General features: G+C 45.3%; 1 protein-coding gene across 2 annotated transcripts in view; it reads right to left on the minus strand.

The window, feature by feature from the left end:
• The window catches only part of npr2 (natriuretic peptide receptor 2), a 255740-nt gene that overhangs the window by 58834 nt on the left and 176117 nt on the right, over positions 1–20789 (minus strand). For both annotated transcript variants that reach the window (XM_070868404.1, XM_070868405.1), the window contains exons 12-13: positions 8902–8973; positions 1676–1835 (exon numbers count right to left, since the gene is read on the minus strand). In XM_070868404.1, the coding sequence (XP_070724505.1) occupies positions 1676–1835; positions 8902–8973 (232 nt within the window). The remainder of the gene's footprint in view (positions 1–1675; positions 1836–8901; positions 8974–20789) is intronic.

The following is a 20789-nucleotide window of genomic DNA, read 5'->3' on the forward strand; positions in this document are numbered from 1 at the left end:
CCAAATATTTGTAGAAATGTAAAGATTGATATTGAACACAGTGAGGTTCAAAGGAGAGCTAGGCTCATCGACCTGGTTCTGAAGTGCTAAATGCATGCTCACAAAGAAGAGAGGTCATCGATGGATCAAAGGAAGAATTTCAATGAGTGACAGGTAGCCATGGAAACAACACCTGAGAAAAGGCAGGGATAAAAACACACAGACGATGGAGGACAGCAGGCTGCAGTTCGTCAGAGGTGACCCGGTCGGTCATCAGAAGTTGAGCTCCACGAACCCGTCAGACCACCGGTCGACCGTGAGTGCACAGGGAAACTGAGGTCGAGACTCAGCAAAGACAAGTGGGAACACGACTGCCGTCAAGGAAGGTGACCTGGTCAGTCATCAGAAGACGTGCATCACGACACGTCAGCGGACCACTGGGAGGAGTGTGAGCACGCAGGGAACAGATGAACTGGAAACTATAATGTAGCTTAGCAGCTCAAGGGACAGACTGATAGGTGTAATGTTGATGACAGGTTGATCAGTACTCAGTAAAGACTGCCACATACATTGGGAATTATACTTATTGGTGTCTTGTCCTTATTTTCCAAAGTCGAACTCTGAGATGTTGACGGTAGTGTTAACTAATTGTTCTTGTCCGCTACATATTAATCCGGGATGAAACCATTGTCCTACACTTTCTTAATTGACAAATCAAATGCCCTCATTTTTTCTGTGACTCCCCACTAAGTCTCACCAAATTATGCACCATATTTTATGGCTGGCTAGTTACACCAGGTGATACATTATGAGATTTACCAGAATGGCTCCAGGGATGAGGGATTTTCGCTACAAGGTTAGGTTGGAGAAGCTGGAGTTGTTCTCCTTGGAGCAAAGGAGGTTGAGGGGAGATGTAAAAGATTATGATGGGTTTCGATAAGGTAGACAAAGAAAAGTTGTTCCCATTCGATGATGGTACAAGGACTAAGGGACACAGATTTAAGGTTTTGGGCAAGAGATACAGGAGGGATTTGAGGAAGAACGTTTTTATGCAGTGAGTGGTAATGACCTGGAACTTGCTGCCTATGAGGGTGGTGGAAGCAGAGACGATCAATGATTGCAAAAGGAAATTGGATAGGCACTTGATGGAAATAAACTTGCAAGGCTACGGGGATAGAGTGGGGGAATGGGATTGACTGGATTGCTCTACAGAGAGCCGACATGGACTCGATGGGTTGAATGGCCTCCTTCTGTGCCATAATGACTCCATGACTGTGACATGATACTCCCAAGCGCTACCAATTCTTTACTCTTTAGGATCTATGGGTGACAATCTACAGGTGACTCATCTGATGACTTTCTTTGTGTGAGCTTGCATGTGTGCATAAGCATGGGTGTGTGCAGGTGTGTAGTGTATGTATGTGGGAATGTGTGTATATATGCGCATGTGTGTGTGCTTGACAGGGTGTATGTGTGTTTGTGTATGTGTGTGTAGCAGTGTGTGTTTGTGTATGTATAGTGAAGGAGGTTGTAACTGAGTTCCCTGCTGGTTTGCAGAATCCTCTTATTTTCACCAGCTGTCTGTTATTTTCAGACATTGGCTATCCAAATTTCAGGTGGATGTAAATCCAAATTTTTCAAATGGTAATCCCAACACAAAACCTACACAGATCACCTGACACAGACTTAAACTTACTTGCATAGAGTGCGTATGAATCTTCATTATCACTCGATGAACGAAAACTCGCCAAACCATAATCTGTGATTTTTAGCACAAAACGACTGTCAACAACACAATTGGATGATTTCAGATTTCCATGTGACCCAATTAGGCTGTTATGTAAAAATGCCATTCCCTGCAAAGTAAAATAGATCAGATTAGTAAATCATTTCAATATCATATGAACTTTTCCTTGTCTAGTTTGACTTGACTGCCCCTAGAAAAGGATAAACAACAGCATGGAAGGAGCTTCTTTCTTTAAATCTGACAGATTAGAGATATTGGTACAGACTTATTTTCTATCAGTGGCATCTGACTCCAGTAATTATTTTGGTACGTCAGTCAGTATATTGCAGAAACTGCAATATCAGTAGTGAACACAGTTACGTGCTCATCTGATACCACTTTGTCCTTTATATTAAGGAAGGTGTCTTTGTAAAAATAACAAGCAGAAGAATTTCATACAAACATGTTAGCACCACAGAATTTATATTTTTGTCACATCTTTTTTTTTACAGTGATCGTGCACCATTGGCAGCAGGTGGCCAACCAATGCCAACCACGTAACTTAATTGCCCTGTTTTGCAATGCCTGGCAGCACCTCCAGGTGTTGCTAACGGGGGCAAAACAGTTTTCGTCCGGGAGGGCGGGCGCTACCGGCTCCTGCCAAATTGTGCTGTAGTTAGCGGATGCGCTGCCATGGCAGTGGCATGCTCCACCAGTAGCGCGCTGGGCCACCGCGCAGTCGGCAATGGTGTCATCGCTGTGCGCAAAGATCCCTTAGCGGCACGTGCCAAACCCCTGACGCCCCACAGCGGACATTGCCCTGCACCCCACAAGGCTGTCTGCTCGCGGAGCGGAAGTTAGAGGGGAAGCAGGGAGCAACCCGCGCTGCCATCTTGGTGGTTTGGCCGACTCACTGGTCTACTGTCTCTCTTGCGTGGTCCGGGCCACGCTCGTGCTGCCTGGCATTCCGATTTGGATGCCGGGCTGCATCTTCAGAGTCCCGGCAGAGTGCGCAGTGGCCCTCCCCTTTAACCGAAGGGGAGGTGCGTTAAACCATGTCAGCTCTACATGGAGCAGCCAGATAGCGCTGACCAACTCGCCCCAGTAGTGCCCAGGAATTCGCCCTTACAGGAAGTGGAGCGCGCGAGATTGTGCTCCACTTCCTGTGAGGGGCGGCAACCGCAATTTCGTGGCCGGTGCAGCACTTCCACACCGGGCACACGAAGTCCCACCCTGAGTCGCTTACCGCCCCCAGTTGTGGAGCTGGGGAATTTCTCACCCACAAACTTCATAGTCCCAAAAATGGCACTTCCTATTGGCACTTCAATAAGCCTGATAGGGTCTGATGGCACACCAGTTAATTTAAAAAGATGAGAGTAGCACTAAGTGGTCAAATGTCTCCAGTTCAATCTTGCTTTCCAGGAGCCCCAGCATCAGTAAAACAATGCCTTTAAACTAGGATCTTTATACCAAATTTACAGCTGTCTAAATTTGGCATGGACACTGAAAAGCGGCCAAATTTACAATCCAATTCCACATAGCCCCACTCAAGTGCTGCCTCAGGCAGCAGTAGCACAGTGTGTTAATGTTTAAAGTGGTGGATGGGGTGCCAACCACGTGGGCTGCTTTGTCCTGGATGCTGTTGAGCTTCTTGAGTGTTGTTGCAGCTGCACTCATCCAGGCAAGTGGAGAGTATTCCATCACACTCCTGACTTGTGCCTTGTAGATGGTGGAAAGGCTTTGGGGAGTCAGGAGGTGAGACACGAGCCACAGAATACACAGCCTCTGACCTGCTCATGTAGCCACAGTATCCAGGGAATTTTGCATTCTAGGGCCTTAAAAGAAGTGACTGCGGAGACAGTGGATGCATTGGTTGATATCTACCAAAATTCCTTGGATTCTGGAGAGATGCCAGCGGGTTGGAAAACCGCAAATGTAACGCCCGAGTTTAGAAAGGAGGCAGGCAGAAAGTAGGAAACTAGAGATCAGTTAGCCTAACATCTGTCATTGGGAAAATGCTGGAGTTTATTATTAAGGAAGTAGTAGAAGGACATTTGGTAAATTATAATTCAGTCAAGCAGAATCAGCATGGTTTTATGAGAGGGAAATCATGTTTGACAAATTTGCTGGAGTTCTTTGAGAATGTAACAAGCAGGGTGGATAAAGGGGAACCAGTAGATGTCGTGCATTTGGATTTCCAGAAGGCATTCAATAAGAGGTCACATAGAAACATAGAAACATAGAAAATAGGTGCAGGAGTAGGCCATTCGGCCCTTGGAGCCTGCACCGCCATTCAATAAGATCATGGCTGATCATTCCCTCAGTACCCCTTTCCTGCTTTCGCTCCATACCCCTTGATCCCCTTAGCCGTAAGGGCCATATCTAACTCCCTCTTGAATATATCCAATGAACTGGCATCAACAACTCTCTGCGGCAGGGAATTCCACAGGTTAACAACTCTCTGAGTGAAGAAGTTTCTCCTCATCTCAGTCCTAAATGGCCTAACGCTTATCCTAAGACTGTCTCCACTGGTTCTCGAGTTCCCCAACATCGGGAACATTCTACCCACATCTAACCTGTCCCGTCCCGTCAGAATCTTATATGTTTCTATGAGATCCCCTCTCATCCTTCTAAACTCCAATGTATAAAGGCCAGTTGATCCAGTCTCTCCTCATATGTCAGTCCAGCCATCCCGGTAATCAGTCTGGTGAACCTTCGCTGCAATCCCTCAATAGCAAGAACGTCCTTCCTCAGATTAGGAGACCAAAACTGAACACAGTATTCCAGGTGAGGCCTCACCAAGGCCCTGTACAACTGCATTAAGACTTTCCTGCTCCTATATTCAAATCCCCTAGCTATGGAGGCCAACATACTATTGGCCTTCTTCACCACCTGCTATACCTATATGCCAACTTTCAATGACTGATGAACCATAACACCCAGGTCTCGCTGCACCTCCCCTTTTCCTAATCTGCCGCCATTCAGATAATATTCTGTCTTCGCGTTTTTGCCCCCAAAGTGGGTAAGCTCACATTTATCCACATTATACTGCATCTACCATGCATTTGCCCAGTCACCTAACCTGTCCAAGTCATCCTGCAGCCTCCTAGCGTCCCCCTCACAGTTCACACCGCCACCCAGTTTAGTGTCATCTGCAAACTTGGAGATATTACACTCAATTCCTTCATCCAAATCATTAATGTATATTGTAAAGAGCTGGGGTCACAGCACTGAACCCTGCGACACTCCACTAGTCACTGCCTGCCATTCTGAAAAGGACCCATTTATCCCCTCTCTGCTTCCTGTCTGCCAACCAGTTCTCTATGCACGTCAGTATATTACCCCCAATACCATGTGCTTTGATTTTGCACACCAATCTCTTGTGTGGGACCTTGTCAAAAGCCTTTTGAAAGTCCAAATACACCACATCTACTGGTTCTCCCTTGTCCACTCTACTAGTTAAATCCTGAAAAAAATCCAGAAGATTTGTCAAGCATGATTTCCCCTTCATAAATCCATGCTGACTTGGATCGATCCTGTCACTGCTTTGCAAATGTGCTGCTATTTCATCCTTAATAATTGATTCCAACATTTTCCCCACTATTGATGTCAGGCTAATCGGTCTATAATTACCCGCTTTCTCTCTCCCTCCCTTTTTAAAAAGTAGTGTTACATTAGCTACCCTCCAGTCCATAGGAACTGATCCAGAGTCGAGTTGGAAAATGATCACCAATGCATCCAGTATTTCTAGGGCCACTTCCTTAAGTACTCTGGGATGCAGACTATCAGGCCCCGGGGATTTATCAGCCTTCAATCCCATCAATTTCCCTAACACAATTTCTCGCCTAATAAGGATATCCTTCAGTTCCTCCTTCTCACTAGACCTTTGGTCCCCTAATACTTCCGGAAAGTTATTTGTGTCTTCCTTTGTGAAAACAGAACCAAAGTATTTGTTCAATTGGTCTGCCATTTCTTTGTTCCCCATTATAAATTCACCTGTATCCAACTGCAAGGCACCTACGTTTGTCTTCACATAAAAAGTTACTGCACAAGATAAGAGCTCACGGGGTTGGGGGTAATATATTAGCATGGATAGAAGATTGGCTAAATAACAGAAAACAGAGATTCGGGATAAATGGTTCATTTTCAGGTTGTCAAACTGTAACGTGGGGTGCTGCAGGGATCAGTGCTGGGGCCTCAAATATTTAAAATTTATATTAATGACTTTGATGAAGGGAACAAATGTAATACAGCCACTTTAGCTGCTGATACAAAGATAGGTGGGACTGAGTGTAACGTAGCCAAGTTTACTGATGATACAAAGACGGGAGAAAAAGCAATGTGTGAGGAGGACACAAAAAATCTGCAAAAGGACATAGACAGGCTAAGTGAGTGGGCAAAGATTTGGCAGATGGAGTATAATGTTGGAAAGTGTGAGGTCATGCACTTTGGCAGAAAAAAAATCAAAGAGCAAGTTATTATTTAAATGGAGAAAGATTGCAAAGTGGCGCAGTACAGCGGGACCTGGGGGTACTTGTGCATGAAATGCAAAAGAATAGTATTCAGGTACAGTAAGTGATCAGGAAGGCCAATGGTACCTTGGCCTTTATTGCAAAGGGGATGGAGTATAAAAGCCGGGAAGTCTTACTACAGCTATATAAGATATTGGTGAGGCCACACCTGGAACACTGCATGCAGTTTTGGTTTCCATATTTATGAAAGGATATACTTGCTTTGTGGCAGTTCAGAGAAGATTCACTAGGTTGATTCCGGGGATGAGGAAAGGTTGAGTATGTTGGGCTTCTCCTCATTGGAATTCAGAAGAATGAGAGGTGATCTTATCAAAACATATAAGATTATGAGGGGGCTTGACAGGGTGGATGCAGAGAGGATGTTTCCACTGATGGGGGAGACTAGAACAAGAGGGCACAATCTTCGAATAAGGGGCCGCCCATTTAAAACAGAGATGAGGAGAAATGTCTTCTTTCAGACTGTTGTAAACCTGTGGAATTCGCTGCGTCAAAGAGCTGTGGAAGCTGGGACATTGAATAAATTTAAGACAGAAATAGACAGTTTCTTAAACGATAAGGGGATAAGGGGTTATGGGGAGCGGGCGGGGAAGTGGAGCTGAGTCCATGATCAGATCAGCCATGATCTTATTGAATGGCGGAGCAGGCTCGAGGGGCCGTATGGTCTACTCCTGTTCCTATTTCTTTTGTTCTTATGTTCTTATGTAAACACAAAACGTTTACATGCAGATACAGCAAGTAATTAGGAAAGCAAATGGAAAGTTGGCTTTTATTGCAAGGGGGATGGAGTATAAAAATAGGGAAGTCCTGCCAGAACTCTACAGGGTGTTGGTGAGACCACACCTGGAGTACTGTGTACAGTTTTGGACTCCTGATCGAAGGAGGGATATACTTACATTGGAGGCAATTCAGAGAAGGTTCACGAGGTCGATACCTGAGATGAAGGGGTTGTCTTATGAAGAAAGATTGAGCAACTTGGGTCTATGCTCATTGGAGTTCAGAAGAATGAAAGGTAATCTTATTGAAATATATAAGATTCTGCGGGGCCTTGAGAGGGTAGATGCAGAGAGGATATTTCTCCTCGTGGGGGAATCTAGAACTAGGGGGCATAGTTTCAGAATAAGGGGTCACCCATTTAAAACAGAAATGTGGAGGAATTTCTTCTGCCAGAAGGTCGTGAATCTTTGCAATCCTCTATTCCAGAGAGCTGTGAAGGCTGGGTCATTGAATATATTTAAGGTGGAGATAGACAGATTTTTGAATGATAAGGGATTCAAGGGTCATAGGGAGTGGGCAGTGAAGTGGAGTTGAGGCCAAGATCAGGTCAGCCATGATCTTATTGAATGGCAGAGCAGGCTCAAGGGGCCAAATGGCCAAATGGCCAAACTCCTGCCCCTATTTCTTATGTATTTATGTTCTTATGAGAATTTTACGAGGGGATTTCAGAGTTTAGGGCCCAGACAGCTGAAGGCACGCCCACTAATGGTGGGGCGAAGGATGTGGAGAATGTACAAGAGGCCAGAGTTGGAAGAACGCAAAACTCATGGAGAATTGTAAGGGTGACGGACGTTACAGAGATAGTAAGGGGCGGGCCATGGACGATTTGAATGCGAGGATGAAAATATTTAAATCGAGGCGTTGTAGGTCAGCCACTGTAAGCGAGCACATGGGTGATGGGTCAACAGGACTGGGATCGTAAGTTTCTGGAGGTTGCAGATGGGAGGCCAACCAGGATAACATATTGGAATAGCCATGTTTGAAGGCAACAAGAGCACGTGGGCTGAATTTGAAAGATCGGAACTTTAGACCATCCAAAGTAGAATCTCATATAAATATATTCAATACTGCCTCTAATATGTATTTCTTAAAAAGACCAAAGTTTTCATAAACCAAAACTGTTTTACTATTCTTTGTTCGCAAAAGTGTAAGTAAATCTCTTTTCACTGCTTTTATCACAACTGTGTTGTCCCATTCTATGTTATCTGTAGATCCTGTAACTGAAGACTTTTGATATCGGAAGGCACTTGTATCTCGGTTGCTTTTACTAAAATACCCATCCATCCAGGAACCAATGGCCCCTGTTTTATTGGTTGTCTTTCCTAACCTTTTTATCAGCTTTTCTTTACTTAGTCCAGCGTGATTGCAGTAGGAATACCATCCATAGGTGGTCCCTCGAATGAGAATGACTTGCTTTCACAAGTTCAAAGATGTTTCAATGAAGGACCCAATGTTCCAGTCCTGAACTCCAGTTGAGGGGGTGGAAGATGCCTATGCGTGGATTTTTTTAACGTGTGGTGACCGTTGCACATCAGCCACCACACGGGCTCGACAAGGGTTGAACCAGGACGCCTGGAGACCTGCTCTGCTGCACGGACCTAGTGCGCACACATATCACAGTGTGGGCAGGCCCGTGCTGCCCCTGGGCCCTTGGCTCTTCTGGACCCCGTACCTTCATTCGCCGCACCTTCGCCCACAATGTTCCAGGGCCTGGCTCTCCAGCTCTATTTATATCCCCGACCTGCGGAGGTATTCTCACACAGATTGGGGCAGCCAATGATGTTTCAATACAAGTAGGAATACAAGGTCAAGCTTGATTGCAGTTTTACCAATAACATTTCAAGAAAGCATTTCATAGTTCCATATCTCTTTTGCTCTCCCGCCCCTTACCTTTACAATGTCATTAATCAGTGAATAGCGGAACACCCAGTCAAGGTTAATACTTTCATTTTCAAGTATATCCTGAAAAGACAAAAACAGAAGCCATTTAAAATAAACTTACACTTCCCTTCAAATACGCAATAAATCTGCAATGATTCTATTGTTTTCAGGTTAACAATTTCTTAAATCGTTGTTTCCATAACGACAGTGACAGAAATGTTAGACAATTAGAGGGAGAAATTACCCAGCACCCTGTTTAGGGGCAGTAACCCAGTCGGGGAGGGGCTTCCTGCGCTTGGCATGGAAGTCCCGCCTTGGTGGCAAAATTGGGGTTACCGCCTCTCACAGGAAGTGAGTGCAATGTCAGACTCTCCACTTCCTATTGGGGCAGTATCTGGAATGCTACTCAGGTCGGATCGGCAGCACTATGTGGCTTCCCTGTGTAGTGCTGACACGTTTCAACACCTCTCCCCATCCGTTAAAGGGGAGGCCCACTGCACATTTTGCAGGGACTTTGATGGCCTCCACTGAGCCACCAGGTTGGCGTGGTGCTGTGGCTGCACCCCAGCACCCAAATGGAGTGCCGGGCTGCACGATGGCGGCCCAGATTATGCCACTTACCATCAAAACAGGCCAACCGGTGAGTCGGCAAAAACGGCAAAATGGCGGCGCACAGCACGCCTCCCCTTTAACTTTCGCCCCGGGAGCAGAGGTCGACCATGTTCGCGACCCGTGAGGCTAGCATTGACGCTGCTTGCAGCAGTCTCGAGGGGCGCTGGCCAATTTCTGCTGCAGGGTGGAAATAGGTCACCACCGGGCGCTATGGGGTCGCCGTGCAAGCCGATTACATCATCATTGGTTGCGCAGTGTCACTGGGCGCTAGTAGTGGTGCGCAGCGCTACCGTGTTAGTGCCTCTGCAATTTTGCAGGAACGGTAGCGCCCCTCCCCGCAAGGGCAAAAACAGGCTTGTGCCCTATTAGCGGGGCACACAACAAGGGAATTTCTACCCCTTAGTTTTGGGAAATTTCCTTTGAAAATAAAATGCCTTCTTTAAAACAAAAGCAAGCTTGGCTGCTCTGTTAGATGGTATAAACCCTTAGGCTCAAACTTAAATCTATTTTTGCTGGCATCCCCAGCATTGAAGCACCAACCACACTTGATCAGCTTCGCTGGGCAGGTTACATAGTTCGCATGCCAGACACGAGGCTCCCTAAGCAATTGCTCTATGTGGAGCTCCTTCACGGCAAACGAGCCAAAGGTGGGCAGCGGAAACGTTACAAGGACACCCTCAAAGCCTCCCTGGTATAGTGCGACATCATCACTGACACGTGGGAGTCCCTGGCCGAAGACTGCCCTTGGTGGAGAGAGTGCATCTGGGAGGGCGTTGAGCTCTTCGAATCTCGACGCTGCGAGCGTGAGGAAGTCAGGCGCAGGCAGCGGAAGGAGCATGCGGCAAATCAGTCCCACTCCCCCTTCCCCCGATGAATGTCTGTCCCACCTGTGACAGGATCTGTGGCTCTCGCATTGGACTGTTCGGCCACCAAAGGACTCACTTTGGGAGTGGAAGCAAGTCTTCCTCGATTCCGAGGGACTGCCTATGATGATGATGATGATTTCAACTCTCCTGAAGGTCAAGTTTCACCAGGAATAGCAAAGCCATATATGGCCCAGATTGGAATCAGCAGCAACATTGATGAAATAAACGCCAACTAGGAGGCAGGGGGTGGGGAAACAATTTTACTGGAATTTGTCAAATTGTAATAAAAAGTGTTAACCATATCTATAAGCCATAACTGCAATGTATAATAATCATACATAAATGCAATGTTTAATAATCATATACTTGATGCTTTAATTTGCTCTAAGCACACTGGTTTTGTATTCAATAAGATTTTTTCCTCTCTGTTTTTAGCCCACTCAAAGGAACACAAATAATGCATTCTTGGAACCTGGAAGATTTACAGCTAAAGTACAATGGAACAGCCAATCAAAAAAAGAAGCAATAATAGAATCACTTATCAAGCCCTTAGCTGCTTTGTAAGCACTATGGATAATACGCATTGTGGATGCAGTGGAGTGTGCAAATTGAAGGGAGCAAGGTGTAGAAAGACCTTATTTACTGATGAGTCCTTCAAATTATTCTGGATGCTCTAAGCGAATGCAGAAGTGTCCTCTGCAGGTTAGAAGGACAACCCACCACTAAACAAAAGTGCCCAGCAGGCATATGAGGCAATTACATAGGGGTCAGTATAATCTCCACAACCTGCTATGTTTGGAGGATGTATGAAAGAAGGTGTCAGATTTGATCAAGTGCTAATTTCAGCAAGTAGAATCACTGTCAGTTATATTGTTATGCTGTACATGGATATGACTGCCAATTATTTTATATTGTAACATATGGGTATGAGTGACATTGGTAGAGAATGTCTTTTCAAGAGGATTTCAGTTGTCAACAATATTTGCGTGAATCGATTTTCATAAGAGCTTTGATCACCCAAATTTAGCCAATACTTTGCTGTAAGTTAAACATAAAAGCGACATACTGACGACATTTAAAAACTATTTTAGAAATGATAAATATGCTTACAGGCAGCTGACAAAGATTATTCACAAACTATTCTTATGCAGATAAAACCAACTACAGAAAAGAGTAAATTCTTTGTTTCATCTTTAGTTAGCAACCTATCTCTGATCTCTGTTAAAATTACATTTTAAGTAATACATTTTGCTTTTCTTTGCAGAGGAAGACGGCCATAAGTGGGTGAGTGCCATTGTAAACTGCGACAGTGGTGGCACGAAAGGTACAATTGCTTATGAATGTCAATGGCTAGGAGGTCATACAGGAATGCATGACAAATAAGAACATAAGAACATAAGAAATAGGAGCAGGAGTAGGCCATTTGGCCCCTCGAGCCTGCTCCACCATTCAATAAGATCATGGCTGATCTGATCATGGACTCAGGTCCACTTCCCTGCCCGCTCCCTATAACTCTTGACTCCCTTATCGTTCAAAAATCTGTCTATCTCCATCTTAAATATATTAAATGACAGCACTGTGTGCATTGTGTAATAATAATTCTTCTTTGTATTGAACATATATGGTGTGAAATTTGCTTCAGAGTTTTAGCTGCCAGAGCATCAGGATGCATCTAACTTACTCAAGCATTTTGCATCAGTAAACTGCGATGTAATTTCCATAAGTAGGAAGTTTGTAATGTTTTCTTCTAATAGCCGGGTTCAGGCTTCTGGTTTCCAACCAAATGTGCAATTTATCATTGTTAGCGATACCCATAAGTTCATCCATTGTATTTTCTATTTTATGACCTATAATTCCTCCATTCTGTCAAGTTTCATTTGATCATTTTCCTACTAAAATTATATTTTTCTCCACAACTCTGCTAAATAATCTAGTCCTTGAAATAGATCATTGTATTCATGTGTAAGTGCTCTGTATCTCATCAAGCTGGTGCGTTAAATATATTTAAAAAAAAAATAAAGTGAATTTTTCTAAAATACTCAGGCCCAAAATTGGCAGGACTCTTTTGGCACCATCACAAGTGACCTTGTATTCAGTGCTGTAATCAATGAAGCTGAAAACGCACCTTCCTTCCACTGGATATCTGCTTCCAAGTACTCCATCACTTTTTTAGCATCTTGCAATTTGAACATGACAGTCACTCCAATTTAATGCATCATTCTCTGTAATAACAGTTCTCAATCTCTCTCAGTTGTTTGAATTACATCATGCTATAGCGATAAATTGACTTTTCCTCCATAGCATGAATGTGATTTTGATTTTGCTTGTTGTGTGAATTGCAACATCTAGCTTAGTTAACTTTGCCACAATGTATGTATGCTTTCTGTTGTGATTGCACTGTTAGACTGACTACTGTTTAACTCCAAGAGGTATGACCTTGACGCTGCTTTATTAAGGCTCAAAGTGACTAATATACATAATGGCTGGTCTTTTATACTTGGGCTGCACACACGTGCGTGCAGCCCAATGGCCTCCAACAGTGCCGCCATCGAGTGGCTAGTGATCCCAAAAGTACATACATGACAATATGCACCTCAGAGAGATTAACACAATATTTTACAAATTGAGACGGTCCGATGTTTTACACTCCCGGGTTGACCGTCTCAGTTCAATTCCAGCCTTGGGTGAGTGTTTGGAGTCTGTTGTGACTGGTGGCTGGGTGGTTGAACTGGTGGGCATGGCAATGGCCATGTCAGGGATTGAAAGTCCATTTTCATTGAACATGTCAGTGATTGAAAGTTCCGATTCACTGATGACCACTGAGTTCTCTGATGACTGGGGGTAGGTTGGTTGGTTGTTGATTGTCTCTTCCTCCAACTGTTCCGGTTCGTCTGTGTGTCGTAGCTTTGTCTGATCCATATGTTTCCTGCAGGTTTGCCCATTTTTGAGCATAACAATAAATACTCTGTTGCCCTCCTTGGTCATGACAGTACCAGCGATGCACCTGGGTCCCTGACCCTAATTCAGAACATATACAGTATCATTTACAGAAAAATCGTGTGACACAGCTGCGCAATCGTGATACCCTTGCTGACTTTGTCTTCTATATTCAACATGATTATTCAAGTCAGGGTGTACAAGAAATAGCTTGGTCTTAAGACCTCTCTTTATCATTAGTTTAGCAGGCGAGACCCCGGTAAGCGTGTGTGGTCTTGTCCTGTAACTAAGCAGTATGCATAACATATGGGTCTCTATTGATCCTTGGGTTACTCGCTTCGTACTCTGCTTTATGATTTGTACAGCACGTTCTGCTTGCCCATTGTATGCAGGTTTGAAAGGTGCTGACCTTACATGTTTGATACCATGGAGTTTCATGAATTCTTGAAACTCCTGACTGGTGAAGCACAATCCATTGTCGCTAACAACGATGTCAGGCAGACCATGTGTTGCAAACATGACACTGAGATTCTCAATGGTAGCTGTGGATGTGCTGGATGACATGATTATACACTCTATCCACTTGGAATATGCATTCACCACAACTAAAAACATCTTCCCCAGGAAGGGACCTGCAAAGTCGATGTGGATCCTCGACCATGGTTTGGACAGCCACGACCACAGACTCAGCGATGATTTCGCTGGTGCTTTGCTGAGCTGCATGCAAGAGTTGCACTGATGCACACATGATTCGAGCTTATAATCAATTCCCAGCCACCATAATGAGACCTGGCGATGGCTTTTATCATTACAATGCCGGAATGTGTGCTATGTAGCTTACGTACAAATTTCTCTCTCCCTTTCTTGGGCATAACAACACGATTGCCCCACAGTATACAATCCGACTGAATAGACAGTTCGTCTTTGCGACGAATGTAAGGTTTGGTCTCCTCGCACATTTGCTTCGTTATGGCAGACCAACCACCTTTGAGGATGCAACTCTTCACCACCGATAAAATCGGGTCCTGGCTGGTCCAGGTCTTAACTTGTTGAGCCGTGACAGGGGTTCCTTCACCCTCAAAAGCATCCATAACTAACATTAGGTCCGCCGGTTGTGGTGTTTCCACCTCTGGTGTGGGCAACGGCAGAGAGATTAAAGCATTGGCACAATTCTCGGTGCCAGGTCTATGGCGAATGACATAATCATAAGCGGATAATGTCAGCGCCCACCTCTGGATGCAGGATGAAGCATTGGTATTGATACCTTTGTTTTCAGAGAACAGTGAAATGAGTGGCTTGTGATCTGTCTCCAGTTCAAACCGAAGACCAACTTGTACTAATGCATCTTTTTAACCCCATACACACACGCTAGTGCTTCTTTCTTTACCATGCTGTAGGCTCTTTCCGCTTTAGATAAACTTTTTGAAGCATACGCAACTGTTTGAAGTTTACCCGAATCATTAGCTTGTTGGTGTACGCAACCAATTTCATATGACGAAGCATCACAGGCCAATATTAAACCTTTACATGGGTCATAATATACCGGCAGCTTGTTAGAGAAAAGCAGATTAGTGGCTTTCTCAAAAGCTCTGTCTTGCGACGCACCCCATACCCAGTTATCGCCTTTTCTTAGCAGCATGTGCAGTGGTTCTAATAAGGTGCTCAATTTAGGTAGCAAGTTACCAAAGTAGTTGAGTAGACCCAGGAACTAATGCAGTTCCGTCACATTCTGCGGCTTGGGTGCATTTCTGATGGCCTTGGTTTTCGTGTCCGTGGGCCTGATGCCGTCAGCAGCAATTTTCCTCCCCAGGAATTCGACCTCTGGTGCCATGAAGACGCACTTCAAGCATTTCAATCTGAGTCCCACTTTGTTGAGATCCAGGTTGTTGAGATGTTCCTCGGAGTCACGTCCTGTAATCGGGATGTCATCTTGGAACACAACGGTTCTGGGAATGGACTTCAGTAGACGTTCCATGTTCCTCTGAAATATTGCTACAGCCGAGCGAATTCCAAAAGGACACCTGTGATAAATAAACAGTCCTTTATGCGTGTTAATGCACGTAAGTCTCTTCAACATCTTGACCAGCTCCTGTTTCATGTAGGCTGACGTCAATTCCAGTTTGGTGAAGGACTTCCCCCCGGCTAGCGTTGCAAATGAGTCATCAGCCTTCGGTAATGGGTACTGATCCTGTTTCGAAACCCCGTTGATTGTAGCCTTGTAGTCTCCACAGATTCTGACTGTGCCATCACTTTTCAGCACAGGAACAATGGGGCTGGCCCATTCATTAAATTCAAACGGTGATATAATCCCTTTACACTGGAGTCTGTCCAGTTCGATTTTGACCTTCTTCCTCATCATATACGGAACTGCTCGAGCTTTATGATGGACGGGTCTTGCATCCGAGTCCACGTGGATCTGCCCCTTGGCTCCCGTGAAGTTGCTGATGCCTGGTTCGAACAGCAAGGGGAACTTGCTCAGTACTTGAGCACATGTATCTTTTTCCGACGACAACACCTTGATGTCGTTCCAATCGCATCTGATTTTTTCAAGCCAGTTCTTGCCGAACAGCGTTGGGCCAGTGCCTGAGACAATCCTTGGTGGTAACTCGTGAACCATACCGTCATACAACACTTTAATTGTGGCACTGCCAATCACCGTCATGAGTTCTTTGGTGTACGTGCGCAACTTGGCATTGACTGGACTTAGCCTGGGCCTCACAGCCTTAGTATCCCACAGCTTATCGAATGCCCTCTGGCTCATTATCGATTGACTCGACTTGTGTCCAGTTCCATCCATACCGGCACCCCATTAAATTTCATGTTGATCATTATCGGTTTGCTCTTAGTTAGGAACGAGTACAGTCCATACACTTCCTCCTCTGGTATCTCGGATTGCGTATCCGGATCTGTGCTCGTCTGATCATCATCCTCCACGTGGTGTGTCGCAGCATGCTTGCTCATCTGCGGACACTTGCCCCACTCTCAGACAGCCTTTGCAACTATATTGCTTAAATCGGCACTGATGGCGCCGGTCATTTCCCCCACAACGCCAACACGGAGAAATCCGATGCATTCTCGCTGGCGGACTTTGCGCAGCCATAGGTTTTGCGTACGCAGTCGGGTAGGCTCTGCCATGTGCCGCTCTGCCGAACGCTGAATCAATCATATTGACAGTACTTGCCGAGTTTCGATTTTTCACTGATATCTGCTTTAGACTTCTATCGGTCGTCATGCATGACTAAGCGATCGTGATGGCCCTGTTCAAGTCCAACGTCTCCAGTAGTTTACGCAGGATCACCTTGTGGTTGATGCTGATTACAAAGAAGTCCTGCAGCATGTCTACCAACACAGCCCCGAACTTACACGGTCCCGCTAGACGTCCCAGGTCGGCAACGAATTCCACTGCATTCTGGCTCTCTGAGCGAATGTGCGTGTAAAATCTGTATCTCGAGATGATGATGCCTTCGTCTGGCTTAAGGTGGTCCTGTAATAGTGTACATAATTCTTCATACGTCTGCTCTGTTGGACTCACAGGCAGGAGTAGATTTTTTATCAGACCACAAATCTTTGGACCGCAAACTGTGAGGAACACCGCCTGCGCCGATCTGCGTCACCGACCTCCTCCATTTTGTTGGCCACGAAGAACTGGCTCAAATGGCTCACAAAGTCTGCCCATTGGAGTTCAGAAGGATGAGGGGTGATCTTATAGAAACATTTAAAATAATGAAAGGGATAGACAAGATAGAAGCAGAGAGGTTGTTTCCACTGGTCGGGGAGACTAGAACTAGGGAGCACAGCATCAAAATACGGGGGAGCCAATTTAAAACCGAGTTGAGAAGGAATTTCTTCTCCCAGAGGGTTGTGAATCTGTGGAATTCTCTGCCCAAGGAAGCAGTTGAGGCTAGCTCATTGAATGTATTCAAGTCACAGATAGATAGATTTTTAACCAATAAGGGAATTAAGGGTTACGGGGAGAGGGCGGGTAAGTGGAGCTGAGTCCACGGCCAGATCAGCCATGATCTTATTGAATGGCGGAGCAGGCTCGAGGGGCTAGATGGCCTACTCCTGTTCCTAATTCTTATGTTCTTATGTTCTTATGTTCAATCTTCTCCTTCCACAAATCGCTCCAACAATCCAATTGTGCTCATTTTTGCATGCAAAGGTTTTTGTTGCCTCGTCGCCAAATGTTGTGTATGCAATAACTGTTAGACTGAGTACTGTTTAACTCCAAGAGGTATGACCTTGGCTCTGCTTTATTAAGGCCCCAAAGTGACTAATATACAAAATGGCTGGCCTTTTATACTTGCAGCCCAATGGCCTCCAACAGTGACACCATCTAGTGGCTAGTGATCCCAAAAGTACGTACATGACACTTTTCCAAACGCTGGGCAAATTTTGGGTCTGTGCCACATTCCATAATGTCTGCATAACTTGTTCCTTTTTCTCTCTCTCCTTCAGCTTTGATATTTAACACTTCTTTGATTGCTTCTTAACTCCTTCCTAATTATCGCCTGAATCATTCCATGTTCTGCAGTTCACCTTTGGCTTGTCTTTCCACTGCTTCTGCTGCTCGGCTTTTCTGTGCTACCTTATTTGCGATCAGTTTGGTTTCCTCAGCAGCCTTTCTCTCAGAGAGATATCTGGCAATCCACAAATTATTCCGTCCTAATTAGTATTTCTGTCAGGTCGTCAAATTTCCCACAATAACCTGTCAATTATTCAGCCATCTGAAGAAAGGTGAAGGATTGTCCATTATCCATTCTATCATCACTACTATTTTACTGCAAAGTTTTTGTTTCCTCAGTTACTTGGTGTGATTCTTTATTTCTGCTTTAACGCCCCTTTATGGGTTTAATTCCCTCTTTTCACTTTGTTAATGAACCCATTTACATATGCTCATAAATTCCTCTCTGGTTGGTATGTTGAAAATCCAAAATCACTTTGGCCCATAATTTCCTTGGAGCTGTTCCCATCATAACTACGGCAGAAGTGTTGGGGAAACCCCATTAACACATGAAAACGGGGCTTCCGTCGTAATTTAGATGGAGTTACGGCAGCGGAGCGAGAGCAGCTTGGATGGGTTGCTCTGCCATTGTTAATTTTTCTCTTTTTAGATTGACACTCTGTACATTATGAAGTATAAAAGTGCTTAAAATTAACCAGAATGCATTAATTTTTAATGTAAAATTTCACAATTTTCTGCCTCCTTGAGACTTTTATGCACTTTTTATGCCTCCAATATAATTAACTATTCGATATATCTACAGTTTGAGTTACAAAGCCCATGTAACTACTTCCGTGTGTCATAGCCTGAAAGTCAAGATGTTCTTGAGTTGTCAGTATTTGAGAGCAGTGTCAGCTTTTTTGAAGCTGTTTCCACGGTGGGGCCATATAATTTGGGGCAGTACTGGATCTGCTGGGTTATTGCCTTCTGTTAAAAACAGCCCAAATTCTGGTTGCAGGGGAGGGGTGAATGTTCTTCCAGTCTCCTCAGCTTTGGGGGTATGTCTGGTGGTGTTCTTGGGTTATCTCAGAAGTTCTGTCTATTATGTCAGCCCAGTGGAAGCCACTATGTCTGAGAGCTGGCATGAGTTTTATGCTGAGCCTTTCAAAGGGCCCAGAGTGCTTCTCAGCAAAGGTAATTTCATCATCATCATAGGCAGTCCCTCGGAATCGAGGAAGACTTGCTTCCACTTAAAATGAGTCCTTAGGTGGCTGAACAGTCCAATATGAGAGCCACAGGTCACAGGTGGGACAGACAGTCGTTGAGGGAAAGGGTGGGTGGGACAGGTTTGCCGTACGCTATTTCCGCTGCCTGCGCTTGATTTCTGCACGCTCTCGGCGATGAGACTCGAGGTGCTCAGCGCCCTCCCGGATGCACTTCCTCCACTTAAGACGGTCTTTGGCCAGAGACTCCCAGGTGTCAGTGGGGATGTTGCACTTTTTCAGGGAGGCTTTGAGGGTGTTTCTGTAACGTTTCCTCTGCCCACCTTGGGCTCGTTTGCTGTGAAGGAGTTCCGAGTAGAGCGCTTGCTTTGGGAGTCTCGCACCTGGCATGCGAACAATGTGGCCTGCCCAGCGGAGCTGATCAAGTGTAGTCAAGTGCTTCAATGCTGGGGATGTTGGCCTGGTCGGGGATGCTAATGTTGGTGCATCTGTCCTCCCAGGGGATTTGTAAGATCTTGCGGAGGCATTGTTGGTGATATTTCTCCAGCAACTTGAGGTGTCTACTGTACATGATCCATGTCTCTGAGCCATACAGGAGGTCGGCTATTACTACAGCCCTGTAGACCATGAGCTTGGTGGCAGATTTGAGGGCCTGGTCTTCAAACACTCTTTTCCTCAGGCTGTGTTAAATCTCGTCGTCAATGTCTGCTCTGGTTGATAAGAGGCTCCCGAGGTATGGGAAATGGTCTACGTTGTCCAGGGGATCTTGATGACTGGGGACAGTGCTGTGCGGCGAGGACAGGCTGGTGGAGGACTTTTGTCTTATGAATGTTTAGCGTAGGGCCCATGCTTTCGTACGCGTCAGTAAATATGTCGACTATGTCCTAGGGTTCAGCCTCTGTAAATGCGCAAATGCAGGCGTCGTCCGCGTACTATAGCTCAACAACAGAGATTGGGGTGGTGTTGAATCTGGTCTGGAGACGGCGAAAGTTGAACAGGTTCCCACTGGTTGTGTAGTTTAGTTCCACTCCAGCGGGGAGTGTGTGGTGGAGCATGACAGGGACGAAGATGGAGAAGAGGATTGGGGCGATGACGCAAACTTGTTTGACCCCAGTCCGGACGTGGATTGGGTCTGCAGTGGATCCGTTGGTAAGGATCACGGCCTGCATGTTGTCCTGGAGCAGGCAGAGGATGGTGACGAACTTTTGGGGGCATCCGAAATGGAGGAGGACGCTCCATAGACCCTCGTGGTTGACAGTGTCAAAGGCCTTTGTAAGGTCGGAGAAGGCCATGTATAAGTGCTGGTGCTGTTCCCTGCATTTTTCCTGCAGCTGTTGCGCTGCAAAAATCATGTTCGTTGTGCCCTGTAGGGGATGAAATCCACACTGTGACTCCAGGAAGAGCTCCTCAGCCACAGGGAGAAGACGGTTGAGGAAGTAATCTATTCCAGAGGCAATTGATGATCTTTTGAGGCCTAAACTGTTGTTCCATTGGAGAGAAAAAAAACCTTAGATTTACTTGGTAAGCCTGATAAGGGCCTGATTAGGGCTGTAGGGATAGTGAATGCATTGGTTGTAATCTACCAAAATTCCCTGGATTCTGGAGAGGTCCCAGCAGATTGCAAAACCACAAATGTAATGATCCTATTTAAGAAAGGAGGGAGACAGAAAAGAGGAAACTAGAGACCAGATAACATCTGTCATTCAAAAAATGCTGGAGTCCATTATTAAGGAAGTAGTGGCAGGATGTTTAGAATATCATAATGCAGTCAGCAGTGTCAGTATGGTTTTATGAAAGGGAAATCATGGTTTGACA

This window comes from Pristiophorus japonicus, chromosome 2, assembly GCF_044704955.1.
Source record: "Pristiophorus japonicus isolate sPriJap1 chromosome 2, sPriJap1.hap1, whole genome shotgun sequence".
Classification (NCBI taxonomy): Eukaryota; Metazoa; Chordata; class Chondrichthyes; family Pristiophoridae; genus Pristiophorus; species Pristiophorus japonicus.